Source organism: Manacus vitellinus, unplaced genomic scaffold (genome assembly GCF_001715985.3).
Source record: "Manacus vitellinus isolate BGI_N305 unplaced genomic scaffold, ASM171598v3 scaffold_25_pilon, whole genome shotgun sequence".
In the NCBI taxonomy this organism is placed as follows: Eukaryota; Metazoa; Chordata; class Aves; order Passeriformes; family Pipridae; genus Manacus; species Manacus vitellinus.
The window spans coordinates 5,569,563-5,591,722 of record NW_021939882.1 but is presented as its reverse complement, the minus strand read 5'-3'; the positions used below and the strand labels follow the sequence as shown (position 1 = coordinate 5,591,722).

Sequence of the window (22,160 nt, the reverse complement as noted above, 5' to 3'; positions counted from 1 at the left end):
AAGGAGTCTGTACAACCCTCCTGCCCACGGAGCAGCAGTTGCCAACTTAGCCCAGACTCCACTAAAATCTGTGTGCCACTGGCTACTGGTTTTTATCTGGCATTGTGCTGCAGGAAAAAATAAGGGTGCAATCAAAGGTGGTTCTTTTCTTGCAGGCATCCTGTAATTAGCTCAAGTTTTCTTTTCTTCACAGAGAGGTCTTGATGCATAAACCAAAAGTTTCCTCTTCCTTGCATGTTGTTGCCAGATGTTTCTGAAAAACTTCAAAACAAAGTTGTTTGTGTGTACTTACACATGACTTCACCCCAATGCCTGTCACAAAGTGCTCCTCCTCCTCCTCCTCAATTAACCGAATTAACACCCCCATTTCTGACCAGTGCATTACTGTGACTGTCTGTTACAGCATTCTGGAGTTTCAGCCCTTTGTCACAGATCTAAGCCCCAGCACTCAGAAAAGCTCTACAGCACCGTAACCTCCTCTGATGAATCTCCAGTTGCAGTTGTGATTTCTTTTTTACACAAACCAGCTGCAGAAGGAAGCGGCTCTCACTGTTTATCCCTGTGGATCCTGAGATGGAAGGATTCAGTGCTCACAGTTGTTCCTGGGGCTTCAGTAAACCCTGAGGCCCATCCCTAGAAGTGTTCAAGGCCAGTTTGGACAGGGCTTGGAGCAACCTGGGCTAGTGGAAGGTGTCCCTGCCCATGGCAGGGGGTTGGAGCGAGATGGTCTTTAAGGTCCCTCCAGCCCAAACCAGCCTGTGATTCTATAAGGTGAAGAAACAAAGGGATTCAAGATGAAGTAGAGCAATAGATGTAAAATATTGAAAAAACAATGAATGAGGATGGCACAGTGGAAGAACTAGAATAGTGATTCATGTAGCAATACATGACAACAGCCAAAGGTTAGCATAGGAATTACAGACAGAGAAAAAACCGGAAAAAGTAGAAAAATACAAGAAATTATTAAGCTGAGAAGGGCACATGGGGCACAACACAGCCCCTCTTTGCCTGAGTTTGTGACCTACTAAAGTTAATGGCAGAAGCACACTTAGAGTGAGCTCGGACCCAGGAGTCCCCTCTGACACATAAGTTTGGAGCCATGAGGATGATGATGATGATCTGCTCGTAAGGGAGCACCCTCCTGATCCTGTGGAAACCACAGCTGGGTAATGTCATTATTCCATTCTGTCTTAGCTGCAAAACCATTGACAGGCTTCAGGCACTGGACGAGAGCCTTTGATGGATATTTAAGAATTAAACAGAATTACTCACAAGCTGATAGGAAACAAAACTGAGCTCCTTACAAGGCAACCGAGATCTTAAAAGATTTGGGTTTGGGAAGAGCATTAGACACTGGGCATGTCAGTGCCATTTTGCAAGAGAGAGCAGACTGCAAAGGGAGGAGCAGTTCTTTCTATAAAACTGTGCTCCACCTGAACCTGTTCATGGCACAGCTACAGAATTGGCATTTCATAGGAAAAGGCAATGTAATCCTTATTTTTGGGAATACTTCCAAGTACGCTTAAGGCCTACTATGATTTGTTATTTGTGGACTTCATACAGTATTTATTCCAAAAGTGCAAATTCTTTTTTTTCTGTGTAATTCTGAACAATCATCTTTCAATTACTGATATCTCTCCAAATATTTATTTAGTAAGATTTTACTTCATTCATGTGATTTTTGGTCACTGGTGCTAACATGTTCTTGGTTTGACTAAATTAATTCCATTCCCCACTGTCTTTGAGATGTAGTTCTGATTCTTCAGCATCTGCTCCTTTAGCTTATCTTCACTGATTGCTTCAGAGATCAAATCCATCAGTTGTGTCCATTCCAGTACTTTGAGTGAAATGCTGGTAGATCAGTCCCTCAGCCTGCAAACTTCTCTGCCCTGCCACGGTAAGGGAGATCCATTCAGCTGAGCCTGAACTCCACTGAGCAGCACCATCTCATGCACAGATTTCTGAAAAGTCACAGAGAAAGTTGCTGCTATTCTAATCCATGAGCACATCGCTTCATCTGGAAAAACTTCAATCCTTTTTTCCTAGGCTGCTTCTAGCTCTGCAGTGATTTAGTGCAGACCCGGAGTGGCCCATCTGTGTTTGCCAGCAGGGACTCACGTGTCCGTTCCGTTCCTGCCGGGCTGTCAGCAGTGCGTAACCAAAGAGATTTCCCATACTGAGACCGTACTGCTGTGTGATCATTTACAGTTGTTTCCTTGAGTCTCGAGGGGGTTAATTTTTTCCCTGTGTCACTCCATACCTGGATGCTTCCTGCGCAGTATGTTCTGCACGCTCACTTCAAAGTCAGACGTGACATGATCTGCTTATCTCTGGGTCCCCCACATTGTCCATGCTGTCCCCAGGCAGATTTATGTCGGCATCTGGCAGCCACGGGAGTTCCCTTCGGTGCTTCAGATGTTCTTTCTGACCTTTGGAATGCTGTACACAAAGCTGAAAGTGGCTCTCGCTTCCACGAATTGCCCGATATCCTCTATGAGAGTCATAATTATATATTAACGATTTAGTAAATTACTGCCCTTCTATATTTTAATGTCTATATTTAGTGTTTATTACATTGTGGCATAGAAGTGTGCGGTCATTTATAGATTTTTGAAATCTATTGTATGACAATTGGCACCACCCTCCCTGTGGCTCCCCAGAACTCCTGGGGCGCTGGGTTCCCGCCAGACCAGCACTTCGGAAAAAACAAAAATCACAAGTCTTTTAAAGCCTAACTTATTTCATGCATTTTTATGAACTAGCAAAGATGGGTTTTATTTAATTGTGACCATGACCATATAACACATTTTAAGTTGTTATGCATTGGGTACACGTTACTGTTGTTAAACAGCCAGGACATGTAGCTTACCCAGTTTTTACATTCCATTTATTTTTACAGTGTAGGAGTGCCCTAGGGAACACTTCTGACTGGAGAAGAACGAGGAAACATGGTTTGCTGGGGTTGTTCAGCCTCAGAGGATAACTGTGTGAAGCCACAAGGATTTACGCAGTGACAGGTGAGCCAAAGGCAGTGGAGAATCCCTTGGTCACTGTCATGTGTGCCACCATGGGCTCTGGCTCCTCCCAGCTCAGTAGAACTTGTAGATGAAGAAGTGAAAATCAGTAACATTCTTTTCCCAGTATTATATAGAGAAGCAGAAAATATCTGACACATTTCATCTACTCAGTTCAACACAAAACATTTAAAAGGGAACAAATCTCAGAGACAGAATCCATGCGGATGCAGGACCGTGCAGACTACGAACAACTCTGATGCTGGATTGAACACAACCGGAGCTACAACTACAGATCGTGAGTTTCACCAACAACGACCTTGCACTGAATGCTGCTGTGCTTAGCAACAAGGGAAAAACATCCTTCAGGAGAGGGAGAACAGGAATCATTCTGCCCTGGCCAGAGCTCACTCCTGCACACACCACACTCCAGCCCCCCCTGTATTCCAGCATGAAGAGCCTGTAGGATGGACTCTGCTGCTGCTTCCCACTGTCATATGGATTCCCAGGCTGACGCTGGTGGATATATTCATAGAATCATCAAATGGTTTGGGTTGGAAGGGACCTTAAAGCTTGTCTCATTCCACCCCCTGCCATGGGCAGGGACACCTTCCACTAGGTCAGGCTGCTCCAAGCCCCGTCCATCCTGGCCTGAACACTTCCAGGAATGGGGCAGCCACAGCTTCTCTGGGCAACCTGAGTCAGGGCCTCACCACCCTCACAGAGAAGAGTAAAATTCCCTATAGTAATCTAAAATCAAGTCATTTTGGATCAAAGATGACATTTAAGATATGGAACTATTCATTAGAGAAGGAATGTCCAACCCATAACTGCGCAAACCCAGCTGTAATTAAGCATCTGAGCGGGTGTTTATAAACACATGTTCTCATCTAAATGTCTTAGAAACAAACAGCTTTGTTATACCAGTTCCCCCAAACCACAGAAAGCGATGTGACACTGGCACTGAGCAGTTACAGCTCTCCTCTGCAGGCTGATGTTCTCCCACATGTACCCTCAAATCTGAGTTGACCTAATTTCAGGGGTAGGATGGGCCCCCAAATGCAAGACAGTTTCTGCAGTAGAAATATTCACACACCAACAGAGTAAAATTTCCAGGTATATTCCCAGAAGCACACTAGTATTTCATGCTTCAAGACACATCCTTGCCTTTATTTAACACTCAGGACCTCTGCAACATCCACATGCTGGTGACAGAGGTTTCACGGTATCTGAACACTGACTTCTGCTATTCCGGTTCCCTTGCATGGGAAGAAGTGTTTCCTGAGAGCTGTAAATCCATTGCATCATTCAAAATGTACCACAAGACAGTTCTGAGGGTTATTTTAAAAACATCTTTCAAAAATGTATTAGAATAAGGAGATTGCAGAGGAAGAGTTGCAATTTTTAGAACTATTTTTAATAATTTTTTGGGAAAAAATAATATCAAGCTAACATTGCATGCATGTGTTTTGCATTTTAAACAGCATCTTCCAAAAGTCAATGTGGCCTGGAAAAAAACTTAAAACTTAAAAAAAAAAATAAGGGCAGATAATTGTACTGTAAAATCCGTTCTTTTACTTGGCTTTTTCTTTTTTTGTAAAAGAATCCCTAAGTCTGCATTTAAACAACTGATAAGACAAAACCATCTTTCACTGACAGAACCCATATTGTGTAATTTAGGGAGTGCCACAATAACCATTTTTAGGTACCCATTGCTGGTCAGCACAGTCCCATTGCCAGCATTACCTAGTCACTATCTCTAAGCTCAATTTATGGTCCCAAATCAGAATGACAGATCTTCACAGATGGACAATTGTCATTGCTCTTTCCCTGTCACCAGAGCTTCGGCCAAAGCCAAGAGGATGCTTGTTCTACACAGGCAGGACAACCTCCTCCCCCTCTATCTTACTTCTCCAAGGCAGCAGGATATTTTACTTTGCTGTTTTACTTCATTGACATTTTTAACTCTCGGTCAGTTTCTGTATTGACAATTTCATGTCTTTTGTTGCCCAGCTCATGTCCCTCAGGCATAGTGAGTGGAAACAGCTGTCCCTGGAGTGGGCAGACCCAGACACTGGGCACTTGTCCACCAGCACTTGTTCTTCAGGTGTTTGCAGTCCACATCCAACATTATGCCAGTGCACTACACATTCGCTTTTTTATTTTATTTGAAAAATGTCAAAATTTGTAAAACCTCTTAGTGAAATGCTGCCGTAATTTGTGGTGTTCACTCATTTGTCTTAATGCAAATATCCATATGTCCAGTGCTTGCAGGGGACAAACAAGTGCCTCTCCCTGCCCTGCAGGGTCTCAGTCCCTCAGCTTTTTTGTGGGGAGATTTTTGTCTCTTTTCATGAATTTGCCCCAAAACATCCATCCAAGCAGACACCTGCCTCCAAAGCTACCCATGAGCCCTGAGGTGCTTTCTCCATGGCTTCATGCCCCTCTCCAGTGCAGACCCCCACTCCCAGAACACACGGTTCACTAGACCAGAACCCAGTGTAGTGGAAGGTGTCCCTGCCCACAGCAGGGTGTTGAAACAGGATCTTCAAAGTCCCTTCCAACCCAAACCATTCTGGGATTCTATGAACTGTGCTGGGCACTGAGGCGCTGCCCTGGGGAAGTGGGTGGCCCGTGAGGCCTCATCCATCCATTGTGGTGGGGACAGTTGGCGAAGCAAAAGAGGAAGGAATCACAGAACAGCTCGGGTTGGAAGGGACCTCTGGAGATCATCCAGTCCAACTCCCCTGCCCCTGGAACAGGTGACACAGGAACCTGTCCAGATGGGTTTGGAATGTCTCCAGGGAGGGAGACTCCATGCCCTCCCTGGGCACCTGTTCAGGGCTCTGCCACTTCCCATGGAAAGAAGTTCTCCCTCATGTTGAGGTAGAACTTCTTATGTTTTAGTTTATGGCCATTGCTCCTCATTCTGTCACTGGGCACCAACAAAGAGAGTCTGGCACCATCCTCTGACACCTGTTCCTGATATTTTTATGGACTGATGAGTTAGATCACCTCTCAGTCTTGTCTTGTCTTCTCCAGACTAACCAGGTCCAGCTCCCACAGTCTCTCCTCATAAGAGAGATGCTCTAGACCACTCATCGTCTTTGTGGCTTCCGCTCCTTGTCTCTCTTGTGCTGAGGAGCCCAAAACAGGACACAGCACTCCCGATGTGGCCGAGCAGAGGGGGAGCATCGCCCCCCTGACCTGCTGGCCACGCTCTTCCAGCAGCCGCTCCGTGGGGCACGGGCGCAGCCGGGCCCGGGGGCTCGGGCAGGGGAGAGCTGGGCGTGCGGGGCCGCGGGCTGCACTTTCGCTCCTCGGCCAACAGGTCGCACCGTTCCCCCTCGGCTGGGGCGGGCGGGCGCTGCCCCGCGGACCGAGCGAAGGAGCGGCGGCGGCGGGCAGAGCCGAGCCCTCTGACCGACCCGAGTCGAGCCCAGCCGGGCTGAGCTAAGCCCCGAGCGCCCCGCCGTGCGCGGTGGCCGCCCCTCTAAGCAACCGGCTGTCTCCACTCCCCTCTGCACGTCGGGAGGCGGAGGGAGGGAGGAAGGATCGGGGGAGGAGAAGAGGAGGAGCGCCCCCGCCTCCCCATTTTGTGGGGGGCAGAACCGCCGAGTGCGGGCCTGCCCGCGAGGCGGGAGCGCGGGGCGGGGGCGATTCCCGCGAGGCAATAGCGCTAATTAACGGAGGGGGGCGCCGCGGTGGCGGTGGGTCGGTTCAGGGTCGAGGCCGGCGGCGAGGAGCAGCGGCAGAGCAGCAGCGGTGGAACGGTGCTGTCCCGCCGTGGCCCCGGAGGGGCAGCTATGACTCCCCCCCAGCCGGCTGCCGCCCCCCCGCCGCGCGGGTGCGATGGCCGTGGCGCTGAAGGAGCCCCAGCGCCCTCCCCGGACGAGGTAAGGCGGCGAGGGTCCCCGGGGGCTGCGCTTCTCCCTCGGAAACTTCCCCGGGAAGGAGGCGAGGAGGGGGGGCGGCGCGGCGGCGCCCCCGCAGGAATGCCCGGGGCGGGGGCGAGCTCAGCCGAGCCGCCCCGGAGGATCCCGGGGCGGGACGGGAGCAGGCGCCGGCGGCGGGGAGCGGGGACCCCCGGCCCTTGGCCCCGGCGTGTGTCCGTGGGGAGCGGGGGGCGCGGAGGGGGAGCGGGAGCCGAGCCCCGGGCTGGGCTGGTTTTGCAGAAGTGGGTGTGCCAGGAGACGGCTCAACAGGTCCCGACACATTTCTCTGAAAACTGTACTTTGTAAAGGCGATTTTATTGCAATCCGGTGGTTTTAAGTGTTTGCAGCGTTTTCCTCCTTTGGGCAGACTCTCGCAGCTGGTTTTTGACACGTTTCCTGCGCTGGATGGTTCGCTGCCTTGGGGATTTTTTTGACATTGGGGGAATTGTCAGATGGAATAACTATATTTTTCCTCCCCTTCGTGTTAAAAAAAAAATAAAGAGAAAAGAAAAAGAAATAGGCGAAGCTGGTGGTAGATAGTTATATATTTTCGAGTCGCTGTTGCGGCGTCCACCTTAAACAGCCGAGCAGTTTAGGGGTGCCCCGTTCCCGTCGGTGTCCCGGCTGGCAGGAGAGCGGCTCCCTGGACACGATCCGGGAGAACCCATCGCCCCCTGGAACCGGGACACGACACAGCCGGGACCCTCGTCCCGGCACACGGCAGGGCCGCGCGAGGTGCTTTCGAAGGCCCACGAAGGGTTTTGGCGTTGAGCCTCCCCCGCTCGGGACGATTTCCCCAAACCAAAGCTCGCCGGGGTCACCTTAAAATTTTACACGTGGGGCCTTTTTGTTGATCGAGCCTTAACTCTAGCACACAGAAATAGCAGCGGTGTCGGGGGCTGGGGAAAAATGGGCGGCAGAGCCGCGGGTTTATGATTAAGACGACTGCAAACTCGTGAGTTGGGTCACTGCGCTCGGGGGGTGCAGCCGTGGCCGGGCTGGAACTGGGGCATTGCCCCTCCGCGGGCTGGGGCTGGGCGGTGCGGGCTGAGCGCTGAGTGCGAGGCCGTACTGTATAGGAAGTTTGCCGAAGAATTTACAGTGGTTCTCCAAATATTTATGCTCTCTGCTGGAAGAAAATGTAGTAAATACAAACAGACGAAACTTGGGAGATTTGTTTTCGGTGTGTTTGTTGGAGAGTAGCCGTGAGCGGGTGAAGTGTTGAACGCTAACGAAAAATCCCGCTTTGTTTTCAACTAGCTTTTATTTGTAAATTGGAGATGTGTTTAAAGAATCGTGCACGGGTTTTTTTGCAAGATTAGTGTGTTGCATTTTAAAATGAACCCGTGCGAAGGTGGCAAAGGCTGTTTTGTGGTGGGGGGATTGTGTGACTTCTGGAGAGTAATAAACCACGGAGGTTCTGTCTGGCTGGCTCCGGAGGCTCCGTACTGCTGTGAGTGAGGGACCTGCAGGCAGTGAGGGAGCTGACTGGGAAAGGTGATAAATGCACTTCTCCCATGCTCAAGGTGTAATTAAATACCAGGGAAATTTACCTTGCAAAATTTGTGAACCAGGTCCTTTAACAATCCTTACGCTTCCTTCAGGCAGGGAGGGGTGACAGAGCTGGAGAGTGCGTGCAGAGAGGTGTCATGTGCTGTAGGCTGATCTTGAGTTGTGTGCAGATTTAGCAAAACTTTAAAATATGTACTTCCTCCTGACAAGACAGAAAAAAAAATTTAAAACCCCTGAAAACAAGCACTGTGTTTGAGGGACGTGGCACGTGTCAGCTCATAGCGCAGTCTGCCCTGCCTTCCTTCTCAGAGCAGCTGAACCAGGCTCGCCAGGCGAAAGATTTAGAGTTTTTATTTTTAAGCTGTTATTAATGTGTCCTTGCTGTGCTAACTTTGACTGCTTCTGATCTTTTTATAGTTAATGGTAAAGTAATGGATTCCAAAGAATTGCTTAACCCGTCGGATCAAGACGAAACAAGGAAAAATGCTCTCATCAGTACCAAAGGAGGGATCGTGATGGACTTCCATCCACCCTTCAGGGGTGGAGCTACTGTCCAAGCCCCTGTGTCTACATCTCCTCTCCCTGCGTCTTCTCAGTCAGATTCCAGTCAGCAACCTGCTTTGCCTGACTTTTCGAAAGGATTAGGAAACAATGTGCCTCAGCCAGACCTTTCCAAGGCAGTGTCTCTCTCGATGGGACTGTACATGGGTGAAACAGACACAAAAGTGATGGGAAACGACCTTGGATTTTCGCACCAGGGCCAAATTGGCATCTCTTCTGGAGAAACGGACTTCAGGCTCTTGGAGGAAAGTATTGCAAGCTTGAACAAGTCCTCGAGCCTGGCCGAGGACGCGAAGGGATCCGCGTCTTCTGAGGTGCCGCTCGAGCCGGATTTCCCGGGCATGGCCGGCCGCAACGTCCCTTTAGAGTCGGGAACTGCAGTCCAAAGCCAGGTTGGCTCAAATGGTGGCAACTTGAAGTTGTTCTCTGAAGACCAAAGTACCCTGGATATTCTCCAGGATTTAGAATTGCCGCCGGTATCGCCTGGCAAGGAGACCAACGGGAGCCCGTGGCGGCTGGACCCGTTGCTCGATGATGGTGGTTTGCTGTCCCCCATATCTGCAGATGATGCCTTTCTCCTGGAAGGAAATCTCGGCGAAGACTGCAAGCCTCCCATTTTATCTGACACTAAACCTAAAATTAATGACCATGGTGACCTTTTACCCAGTTCCAAAATGCCAATGCCTCAAGTGAAAACAGAAAAGGAAGACTTCATTGAACTCTGTACTCCTGGCATCAAGCAGGAAAACATGGGCCCACTTTACTGCCAGGCCAACTTCTCCGGGTCAAACCTGCTGGGTACGAAAGTCTCGGCCATCTCCATCCACGGTGTCAGCACCTCTGGGGGACAGATGTACCACTATGATTTAAATACTGCATCGCTCTCTCAGCAGCAGGATCAAAAACCAATTTTTAATATCATTCCATCTCTTCCTGCCGGGTCAGAAAATTGGAATAGGTGCCAGGGATCGGGGGACGACGCGTTGGCTCCTCTGGGAACGCTCAACCTTTCTGGCAGACCTGCTTTCTCTAATGGCTATTCAAGGTAATTAGTTTTTGTTGCTATTTATTAAAATGCTACAAGTGTGTTTAGCACAGCTCTGTGCATGCTGGTTTGTTGTTTGGGTTTTTTCCTTCTTTTCCTGTTTTTCCTTTTCTGTTTGGTACGTGTGGCTGATCAGACTTCTCTGGGGAGTATTTATTTGTTGCCACAGTACAACAGTAGCTTTGACCAACTACTCAACTATTGGTATTAAAGGGATAAAGAGAGAAGGGGAGCTGGCATGCTTTAAAAAGTAAATAAATAAAAATAAAACTTCCATGATACTGCCTGAAGGGAAAATTGAGTACGTGGTAGCAGTATCCATATGCAGACAGTATGGAAGGAAGTATTTAAGTGTATACAAAAGCTGCTTCGTTCCCAAGGGTTAGAGGATCAATCACTGTGGGCTTTTTTTCCTTCCTAGTGTTACTTAAATGTTATGCACAAAAATAACTTGGTTGCCGGGTAAATTTCTAGAATTACATTTAAGCTGAACTCGAGTTTTCGTTGTGCTCAGTATCACATTTACCTTACATGGACAAGAAGATTCCGAGTGGGAAATATTCACCAGCTTGTTCAATAACTGCATTTAAAGAGATAAGAGTATTTGCAGTCAGATTTAAACTCTTGAGTAGAATGGTAGAAGGGCTGCTGGGAGAGGGATTTGGGAGCAGGTTGGACTAGGGGACCTGATTAGTAGTACCTGTGGCAAGTGCCTTGGTAGTTGTGTTTTCTACAAGTAATCCAGAGGTGCAGATATGCCAGTCGGACACTCCTTGAGGAGTGAACGTGGCCGTGGCAGCTCAGTGGGCAGCTGTGCCCGTCTCTGTTCTGATTCCAGTGGGAACAGCCAGTTGAATGTTTTCAGTAGGGGTACCCAGTTGCAAGTTTTCCTTAGGATTTCCGTGTGAACTCCTAGTTTTAAGTTTTCAGTATGAATACCCACTTGTACGTTTTCCTCAGCTGTCCTGTGTTTGAACAACTACTTGAAAGAGCAGTGTTTGGCCTCCATGGAGGCAGAGGATTTTGCTTTGGAGTCTGTTAGAAAATGGCTCTACAAGTCCCTATACATAAACCCAGTATTTGTAGGCTTTTAATGAAGTATCTGGTTTAACTTTCTGGGTTTTATTGCCCTGCTGGCAATTGATCCCCAGGGTGTTCCCTGCCAGTCCCGGGGCTCTCCCTGCATGATATTTGTTCCCTTTTCCCGTGGTTGGAATGAGGTGGGTGAAGATTTCCCCTTTGTTTTAGGAGGGCAACTTTGAGCTTGCTTTCATTCTCAATTTCTTTCATAGATTTTGATTTTTGTCATCAGTATGTGCTTTTTTTTCTTTGAAGTGTTTAAAGCAATTTATAATGTAAGGGATTCAGAAAAGAAAATCAAAATTAGTGGATAGATTCCACCTTGATATATGAATACTGAACATGCCTTATTTATTTTGAGAGATTAGAAATCCTTTCTGCTCACCTTCTGTATAATCAATGCAATTCTGTGGTTAGTTTGTTTCATGGGGGTTTTTTGGTGGATTTTTTTCCCCTGCTCTTGCTGTATCTTTAATGACAATCGTAAACTCTGTATCAAAGTAAGAAGTATTTCTGCATTGGGGAGGAGGATTTCAGGGACTGTTTAACTAAACAGATTCCCTGGAGATAATGGAAATGTCAGTTTTGGGAATAATTCTGGGAGTTGCTACATTGGTTATGTTTTGCAGAACTGTGTGGGCAGAGCCCAGCATACACGGAGATGTTTGTCCAGCTTTGGGGAATTTTAAACACCAGTGTTCTGTCCCGTATGTCTGATCCTGGAGGGATGAAGATCCCACTCAGGCTGCTAACGTGGGCTGATCCTGCAGGGAAACGGCCAGCAGCAGGAGATGTTATCAGTGCTCTGTGGAGCAATTTTGGGAGGGTGTTTGTGTTGGCGGGGGCAGGCGGCGATGGGCAGGAGTGTGGGGATGGCCGGCAGAGCCTGGAGGAGCTCCCGGGACAGCCCGGGGAACGTCCTGGGAATGTCCCGGCAGCACCGGCACCAGCTGCCTCCACCGCTGCCGGGTGTTATCCACGCTGGGCCTCAAGTGTTGACGTTCTTGCTTCCTGCAAGGTCGTCTTATATTTTATTGCTTCCTTTTTGCTGTAAGATAATGGATTTTTTTTTTCCTTATGGAATGTGTAAAGAATTTTGAGGTGGCTTCTAGTTGGGTTTTGCATAAAAATTCATTATTCTCAGCTTTATGGAAGCTGTTCTTCCTTCCCGAGGATTTTTATACGCTAAAACTGTGACGTCCACTTCTAAAAACATCATTGTTTGGGTTTGCTTCCATAACATTCAGGCAATTCCATTTTCTTTTCACAATGTTTGGGATACTAATAAACCCTGGGTTTGATGCAGGATTTCTCTTTCTTCCTGAACCTTGTCAGAAATATTTGGTCTAAACTGGGTTAGTTTAAGGTGATGTTTTGTGGGTTTGCTTGTTTTTCTTGCAGAAGACTTAACAAAATTGGCATTTGTTTTAGAAACAAAGGAAGGACTCTCTTGCCAGGTTCCCGTGGTCTGTTTTTTTTAGGTACTAATTGTGAGAGGTGGAGGCCAGGATTTTGAGATGCTTAGGTTCCAATAGGAAATATTTCTTGGTGTTGGGAGAATTATTTGGCTATTAATAACATAATAATTATAGACTGAGCATATGGGAAGAAAAGCTGCGGTTCAGTCCTGGTGTTCAGGTTGTATTTAATCTGCCTATTTAATGGGAAGCCTGGAATGTCTCTTTATATCCACACAAGCTGGAATTGATGTCATGCCATTTTTGAGTGGTTTTGCTTCTAAGGATAGCACAGCATGCTGGCTTTAATGAGACAAGCGATAATCAGGCCTGAGAAAACTAATCAATTTTAGAGAGCAGCAGGAGGGATTCTAAAGTTAACAAGCAGAATGCAAACTTCAGGAATTTGATTAATGGGAATGAATTGGCAATGATCAATAAATTGCTGTCTGTGGAATTGTCAGCCAGTGCTTGTGCTGATGTGCAGATTCTGACGGTAAAACATTGAGGTGCAGCTCCTCAAACCCCAGATCTTGAGCAGCAGGGAGGCTCTGGCTGGCGGGAGGGCTTTGTCTGGGCTCACTTTGGGGTCTCCAAGTGTTGAGAACAGAAAAGGTGGATAGAACAGAAGGGAGGAAAAAAGTAGGCTAATGGAGGGAGTTTGCCTTAGATTTTCTTTAATGGCCGTGAGACAGCAGCTGGGAGAGGAGTAAATCACACTTTGAAAGCATTTGGTAAATGCTTCACTGAATAACTGGAGGGTTTGCTGGGGTCTGTCTCCAATGGGATGTTATTTGTGATTTATTGCAGGTAAAATTCTTCAATTTTAAGGAAATGATTTTAGCAACACACACTCATAGGGCTCTTGCGTGGTATATGCATTAAATCCATTGCTCAGCTCCTATTCCTCTGGTTTCCTGGAGATGTGGCTTGTTGCGGAGAGAGAGAAGGACATGGGGAAACCGGCCCAGCGATGCAGAGTTTGCTCTGTGTTCTTGCTCTGAGTCTATAGCCAGAATTCACAGAAACTGGGCCCCACTGGCAGTGTTACGGCTTCTCTTATTACAGTTGAAATCATTCCTAGTACTTAAGCTTGTGGGGGATAAGGATCATTAAGGAAGTTTAAGAAAGGGCAAGAGCTGAGAGAAGCCGTTAAAGAGGAGGAGAGTCTGGAAGGGTGAGAAGTTTTGCTGGTCGGTCACGGTCCAAAGCCTTGCTTCCAGAAGTTACTTTTCTGTCCTCACTCCTGAACTGGGATTCTTCTTGGACTCAGGTGTTGTACCAGAAGGAAGGGGAAAAAAGGGATTGTTTGCCAGCAGTGGTAAAGGTCAGTTGTCCGTTTGTCTTCCCGCTTTGTTTCACTCGGCTGGTGGCCAAGGCTGGTGGCTTGGCAGGGCTGGATGCAGTGCTTTAAGTGCTGCCTGACTCAGCAGTATATAATGTATGGGACATCCGGAATCGGGTCTTTTTTAATAATTCTATTTTGATATGAAACCCAGACATGTTATTTGGAGTGCTTGGGGTTCCAGCAGTCTGTGTTGTGATTTGTCAGCTTAATGTAATACTGTACTTGGGGTTTGAGTCTGGAAATGCATGGCAAAAAGTCCAGTTGTTTTGGCAGAAAGGGGTGAGTCAGGAATGTCCTGCAGAATGTGTTCTAAGGTGCTGTGAGAAGGTAGCCAGGTAAATGAGAGGTCATGTAAGATGTGACCCGCTTTTCCCAATTTTGGCTGATCCTCTCATTGAGCTGATTGCTGAGTAGTCGAACCCAAACTGTTAAATGGTGCTAATTTATTTCCCTTTATAATGACCTCTATTTGAAACTGAATTCTAGCTTATAAAATAAGCTGATTTTTGTTGTTGTCCATTCAGGTTTTTTAATCTATCTTCATGGTTGAACCTCTTGTACTCTCCTGCTGCCAGTGAAGGCAGAGCTGTAGTTGAACGAACCGTACTCACGAATCTTCTCAGAAATGTGAAATACAGGTGTTACACAACTCCTACATTATATATTTACCATGATGACTTTATTGGTATATTTACCTGTATGATTTTTACACTGTGAGAGCAATTTGTCCTTGGGAAGCAAATTTTCCTTCTTTGATTGTTGTTGCTCATTTTGGAAATGAACAAGCTGTACCTCTTCTACATGTATAAGTAACTGCAAAGTGGAATTATTTTTATGATGTAAAAGGTTCCCAAGTCCTTCTGTCTTCCTGGATCCCCTTTTAGAGCTGCTGCTCAGCGGGGTACTAACTCTTCTCCTCCCCAAACTCTTGCTTGTGAAGTATTGGAGACACAACTCTATTCATTTTTGGGGTAGGTGAATGCTGCCTGGGCTACTGTCCCGCCCTAATATGCTGGTCTAGCATAACATATGTGTTCTTCAGACAGTTCTAAAGGCGTTAGTCTTGAGGTAAACAACATTCCAATAAATCCTGTTTTCAATCCAAGTTACGAGCAATGGGAGAGCTTTGTAGAGCCGTAGTTACAATTGTCTTGGGTTTATGCTGTTAAAATAACTGCAAGTGTGTCACCTCTGTCGTACAAAAATGAACTTGGAAATGCCTTCCGAAAGTGATCAGCTTGGAACTGTTCATAGAAACACAGAATGAACGTGTGTGCAGCAATGTAATTTCTGGGAAGAATATTTCAGTGTGCTGAATGCTGTGCACCAGGCTCAGGGAGCTTGGATTAAGCTGTCTTTAGTTTTCCAGCCTTTGTCTCCCAGAGCCTCCAGTATACACAAACTTTAATCTTATTTACTGAAGTATTAGTGTGTGGCACTGTGGCATGTACAGATTATTGTTCTCATCCCAGTGGTTTTCTAGCTGATTCACTGTAGTGTGATATCCATTGATACCCATTTATAATACAGCCTTTGCTTAAATAGCCAAGGCACTCGCAGACCAGGAGTTAATCCTGTTCTCAGTGCTGGGTTCTGGAAATACTGGTCAGATGCTGTCAGTGGATGGCCTCATCCCCCTGGGACAGGAGTGAACCAGTACAGCTGGAATAGATGACACATGCAAAAAAAGTAATTTCAGCTCATTGTCTTGGCACCGACTCTGGAGCAGCTCATTTGGGTATCTGTGGGAAAAAATGAAACGCAAAATCTACAGTTTCTTTGCCCAGTTGTGAGGGTGAGACAAATTGTGACTGTTGCATTGCTGGTCCACCTGCAAAAGGATGTCAGCAGAGGGTGATCTGCACAAAGTATGCCCCATCCGTGTGTTGGAGGAGTTTGGGTATCACAGACTTAATTAAAAGGAAACTGGGAGACTCTGGATGTGCAGCTCTTGGTGCCTTTGGCCAGGAGAACACGGACGTGTGGGTTGTCCCGTGTGTAACCAGCCCGGCACCTTAGTACTTACTGGAGGGGTGAGTAATTGTGCCTCCAGAAGTGTCATGTTGAGTTGGGAAGACAATTTAGCACAATTACTGTGTCTCTCCTAGAGACTTACCTTCTTACCTCACCTTCACTCAAGGTGTGATGTTCTGCCCGTCCCTCCTGCATTCTGACCTGACTCAGCTCACGCTTGCCTCTGCCGTGACGTTTTCTGCTGGAATTCCATCCCTGGCTGAAGCAGTGTCTCCTTCTGCTCAAGCCGTGCCCTGTACTGCTTGAAATAGAATTATATATACCATGACAAAAGATTTTCCTTCTGCTGCCTGTGGCCTGCCTTGCCAGGTGTATCACCCGGCCGCCTCACGTGTGCCAGAGGTGCGTTTGGCAGGAGCAGGGACATGCAGCTGCAGCTTCCCAAGCTCTTCCTTCAGGAGAGGTAATGCTGGCAAGCACCTGGAGTTGGGTTTTGGAATGGAGATGATGTCAGGTTTGCTTGTTGCTCATGTGTGAGACACGAGTTTGGATTCCAGGACACGATGTTACTTACCCAGGATATCACGTAGAGTTTTATAATACCAGTGCCTTAAATCAATAATCACCACAATTGTGTGGATTTCTGGAGGAAATTGTGCTCTTCAGAAGTCATATCGACATCTTGTGTGGAGAACATTTCTGTACCAGCCAACTGCCCTCTTAATATGCTCTTGTGTCAGTTGGTCACCATGAAACATCCATATTCCAGCTGTACCTAAAGAGCTCTCGGTCCATACTAAATTGTCCTAGAAAATGACAATCCTGAGGCACTTTGAAAATTGATATCCAACAAACTACTGATATTTTGTTGTGGAGATGCAATATCATACACAAGTTCCACTTTTTCATCAAATATCTTTCTTTCTTTTTTTTTTTTTTTTTTTTGAGATTGCAAAGGCAAAACTGCTGGGGAACGATTTCTAAAATAATGATCACATCTTTCTTGAATTCAGTTCACTGCTACTGTAATTTAGTAAAGAAACTGAGTTTCATATTGGATTATACAGTAATACATTCTTCATACTATTTGTAATATGTTTGTACAGTTACTGTGTGTCAGAAAACAGCTGGAGATCATCAAATTTCTGTACCACAGTCACAGAAGATTTAATGTGAAACTTGGGAGCAGCGGGGCACCATTTACTCTTGTGTTGCTTCATTCAGATACTTCTTATTTCTGGTTGCTTTTATTTGTGTAGCTAAGTTTAAAGTTAGAAAGTACTGCTCAGGATGTGAGTTTAAAAGAGAAATGAGGGCACAAATGAGTAGTTTGTCTCAAAATACTGCCTGGGAAACTCAGAAATGTACCGTGGTGTCAGGGAAGAGCAAATAATGAAGTATCAATGAGGTACGTAGTTGATTCAAGTAAGCAAATAATAAGAGTGGCTTGGTTTTCTTTTTTTGTTTTGTTTGGGTTTTTTTGGAGGTTCTGAGATCTGATACTTTGATCTCAGGATCAAAGGAAAACTGGGAAAGGTCTTGTTGTTGTCCTTATCCAAAAGATCTGTTGTGGTCTGGCTGCATCGGGCACTTTGGTCTTTTCTTATTAGAAACTTGGGGGCGAGGGTGATTTGGGGAGTTTAATGTGTGTATTGCTGTCTCTGAATATTTGAATACCTGCTTCTCCTGGCTGTACTCATGGAGAAGAGGGGTTGGAACAGGGATGACCTCTTTGTTCACAAGTGGGCAGTAGCTTGCCTGCATCTCGCTGACGAAAGGAATGTGAAAACGGGATGTCTGTGGTTAGAAATTCTGTGAAATTTTTAGAAAATGAGGTTTTGGTCTTGGATGAGGATCCTCCAGCCATTACACGGCTCCTTTCCAGCTGTGTGAATTGGGTATGACGAGAGAAGACTTTGGTGGCTCTCCTCTTTCCCATCTGGGAAGGACACAGCTGCTTAGGGCGTGTGCGCGCCTGGCCTTGCTTTGGACTTCAACCCTTCAGGAGCTCTCCAAGCTCTGCGTGGTATCTCCATGGCTTCCTCTGCCATCACCACCTACTTTGAGAGCACCAGTGTGAAGTTTTGGGGTCCTGTGTGATTTTTGTTGCCAAGCTCCAGCAGGTCCACTCTGCTGCGGGCTGCTCTGCCCTGAGCCAAGCCTGGAATCAGTGACAGAAAAGAGCAGCTCATGTGGTTTATTTTTGCTGTCACGGCCTGGAGAACCTGCTTGCCTGGTGTGATTGTGTGTAGGGATGTGGTAATAGGGTCTGGTACGACTCTGTGCCGACGGGGAGCTGTGCCAGGACCGCACTGCCAGCATGTCCGATGGTGTGAGTGCCAATGGCCTCATGATGGAGCATCAGCAGGAGAACAGGAGCCTCTCTGGGGTGTTTGGGGTGGGGAATGGGAACAGAGGGTGCCATTGGACTTGAGGAGGCTGTGCTGGAGCTGCTCCTGTGCCAGACTCCTTGTAATTCATCTACTGACACCTTTAAGAGAGGAGAGCACATGGTTTGGCTGTGGAGGAATTTGACATTTCAATGGATGCAGTGTCAGGAAAGGGTTGTGGGGTCTGTCCCATCACTTAAAAACAAGACATGTGGATACAGCTGTAATGTGTTAAACACTTCATTTTATTTATGATTTCTGTAGCTTTTCATTTGGTAAGATAGTGTAAATGCATTATATTTACACCATATCTTTTAAACAGCAGACCTATCACAGGCACTCTGTCCATTACTGTGTACCTGCATATTTTTAGCTTTTGCTTATTTTAGGATTTTTTTCTATGAGTTTACTCTTACCTTTCTGAAGTAATTAACTTCCTAAAGCCATCAGCAAAGGCTTTGAATAAATCAGTGCTGAAAACGTGCATATGCTGCATGCACGTGTGGGGATTTGTTGTGCAAGAACACAGTCCAGGCATGTTAACTTCAAAAAAAAAAAAAAAAAGGACCTGCAGACTTGATAGTTTCATGTCTGATTTCAGTCTGCATATTGATTGCAGTTTCATATTACCAGGATGTTGTTTTCTCTGTTAAATGTTTTCTGTGGCTTACCTTTGCTTCTGGGACCTCTGATGGTTTGTTTTACCTGTTGAATTTCTGTTAATATTGTGTTATGTATGAATTTCTCCCAAATTAAATGCATTATTCCCTATGAAAGTGGTGTACTTGTAGGTATAATTAGACTTTTTTTTTAATAAAGAACTCTGCGTTGTGGTTCTCTTAAAATGTGGAGCAGGTTAGAATATAAGCCAATATAAGAAAAAGTCTTATCTGATGACAGGCATTTAAAAGGCTTTAAAAATTGGAGATTGCAAACTTGGTATCCAGAATAGGTTTTGGATGCTGGATATGTGTGAAGGAATATGGTATTTCACTTCACAGTTTAATTTTAGTAAGATAATAAAATGTTTATTGAAATAATAACAATATGTATGAATGACTAAATCAGATTCCTTCTGGGTGCTAGAATTCTTTGTAAATTGGTCTTTAATCAGTGAGAAAAACTTTACTTAGAACAAGGGTTAAACCAGCAGGTGAGTTGGCTGAAGTCAGAAGTTGGCTGTGGGAAAAGAGAGAGGTGGGAGGGGGCTGTGGAGCCCTCTCTGTTGGGCAGGGAGCTGAGTTTTCAGGAAAGGTGGAAACCAGACAGTGCCAACACAGAGCATGTAAGCTGGTACCTAGAGAAGGATGTTGGTAAGCGTTGGCATTGACCCCAGTGAGGGCATTAGAGGGGCCTTTGGTGCCCCCCAAACTTGGCCTGTGCTGTCTTTGTACCCTGTAATAAAAACCTCTTCCAAAAAGACTCGAAGAGTCATTGAGGTTGGAAAAGACCTCCAAGATCATGGAGTCCAACCTGTGACCAATCACTACCTCGTCAACCAGACTAGAGTGCCACGTCCAATCGTTCCTTGAACACCTCCAAGGGATGGTAACTCCACCACCTCCCTAGACAGCCCCTTCCAATGCCTGACAACCCTTTCAGTGAAGAAATTCCTCCTGACTGACCTTTTTTGTGTCAACAAGTGGCAAGGCAGAGCTTGCACCAAACAGAAATTGAAATGGCCGTGGCCCTGTGGGGTAAACAGGGGGAGACTGACACTTGCTGGTGTGCTGGGGTGAGATCTGTGTGTGTAGGTGGTGGGGCCATCGCTCACAGCAAGATGTTCGTGTTGGAGCCCATCAAACCAAGTCTGGCCAAGCTGCCGACTCGGCGGTTTCTGGGCAGATGTGTCGCCCCTCCATAACCCAAGTGAGACTCAAGAATGGAGGGCAAGAGGTTATATGTGAGAGATGGGGCTGTACCTCATGTGTTCGAAGGGAAACTAAAAGTGGGAAGAGCAGACAGTGGTGTCAGGGCTGTGTTGCTGCAGATTTAGGGCCCTGTGTGGCTGTACAGCCCTTTTCTGGGGCAGAGGGGCTGCAACCCTGATGGAGGTGATGGACACATCTGCCAGATGGACACATCTGGCTGGGAAATGACTGGGTGGGAGAAGGTGGATGAGGGGAGGAGTTTCTGCTCAAAACCAGAAGATAAAGAAATTTTGGTGGTAAGAGATGGAGTTAAAGACTATCCTGAGTTATATCTGGCAGTGGGGGGATGGTTTAAAATGGCCTAAAGAAATTAGGTGGTTTTGCTTTAAGTACCGTCAGAAACAGATTCATCTCTGTGAAACAGTTGTTTCGTGAATGCAAGAAACCGTTACCAAATTTCAACTTTAAAATTCAAACGTTAAAATGTTTTAAGATCTTGATAAGGAAACTCCAGAAGAGATACAAATTAATTTTAGTATGCTGTTTTCATTTATTTATTTCTGTGATCAACTCTGGTTAGATGATCTCATCTCTAGATTCCAGCAGAAAACATCTGTGATGAGGCTGAAGTTTCACACCACTTCTTCTTAATACTTCAATTTCTGTAAAAGAAATTACTAATTTACTGTATTTTCATTCAGCTCAGTAGGATTAGATCTTACTAATATGCTAAATTACTGTATTGAAGAGAGTAATATGTGCTGTATGTGAAAAGAGTGGTTGACAAGGGAATAAAATAAAAAAATAAAAAGTGAAAGGTTGTAAGTTAATACTTACATGAAAATAAATTAAGCAAGTTGTTTTCACTACCTTACTGGGATTTTCAAACATAGATTAAAATCAGTTTGTAGAGAATGATTTTACATCTTTGCCTTTTGATTTATAAATGATGTAATCCCTTTTGGGGGAAAGGGGAGACTTGTAATTCTTTTTGGGTTATTTGTTTTGACAAAACAATACTGATAAGCTTCAGGTTTAAAGGAAAACTGAACATTAAATTTATGCTCTCTGTTATTTGAAGCAGCACAAAGCATAGACATGATCCTGGATCACAAATACATTCTCCCTCATTCTCCCTCGGTGCTGGAATAGAGCTGTTACTTTAATCCGTTTTTCACCGAAAGCCTTTTTGCTGACCTACTTTGTCCCAGCCTAGCCCAGGTTTCTGAGAGGTCGTTTGGCCACCCTGACTGTGTGGGAGGTTATCTGGTGTAGGATCTGAGTCCTGCTGTCGTTTGAGGTCCCTTGGTTTCATTTTCATGTCGCTTTATGAATTCTGCCCTTCCTGACCACGTGTTTCTGCTAAGCCTGCACATCTGCCATTTTCTGAACTGCCAAGGAAGCTCCTTGGACACGTTTTTTAACAAAACCCATCTAACGAGTTCTGTGCTGAATTAGTCTCCATAGCTGGAGAAGAGAAATCTGTTCTAATGCGGTACCAGGTGATTTGCAAGTTGTGTGCTCGATTTAATAGAAATGGAATTTAATGCTCAAACTCCCTCCTATAAAATGTAAGTGTTGTAAAATCCTGCGTGCTCGGAGTTCTGTATTTTGGGTAGCAGAACTTTCCTTTTTCAGTTCCTACTGAAGGGAGCAGTTAATATTAGGATGCCTGCATGGCGACATCCTGAGTCATCGAGGTACTTGACAGCTACTTTCCAACCAGAGCAACTGGTTTGACAAATGAGCTTGGACTTATTTTATCACTTCAGAGATAAATTTTTAAAGGCTCTTTTAACACATTTAAGGTTGGCACAGCTGATATTTTATTAAATAACAATCAAGAGGTTGCTAAGTCCATTTATTTTTGTGCCTTAGTTTGTTCCGTGTTGCAGATCAAAGCTCTGGTTCAGTCACACACCATACCAGTGGGGAGGAGGAAGTGACTGGGTTTCTATTCCTGGCTGACCCCA

At 45.9% G+C, this 22,160-nt stretch overlaps 1 protein-coding gene across 1 annotated transcript in view; it reads left to right on the top strand.

Moving 5' to 3' along the window:
- Positions 1 to 6,864: 6,864 nt before the first annotated feature.
- Positions 6,865 to 22,160, top strand: part of NR3C1 (nuclear receptor subfamily 3 group C member 1) — a 64,702-nt gene continuing 49,406 nt past the window's right edge. The window contains exons 1-2 of the mRNA XM_008927926.3: positions 6,865 to 6,910; positions 8,879 to 10,067. Coding sequence (XP_008926174.1) covers positions 8,893 to 10,067 — 1,175 coding nt within the window. The 5' untranslated portion in view covers positions 6,865 to 6,910; positions 8,879 to 8,892. The remainder of the gene's footprint in view (positions 6,911 to 8,878; positions 10,068 to 22,160) is intronic.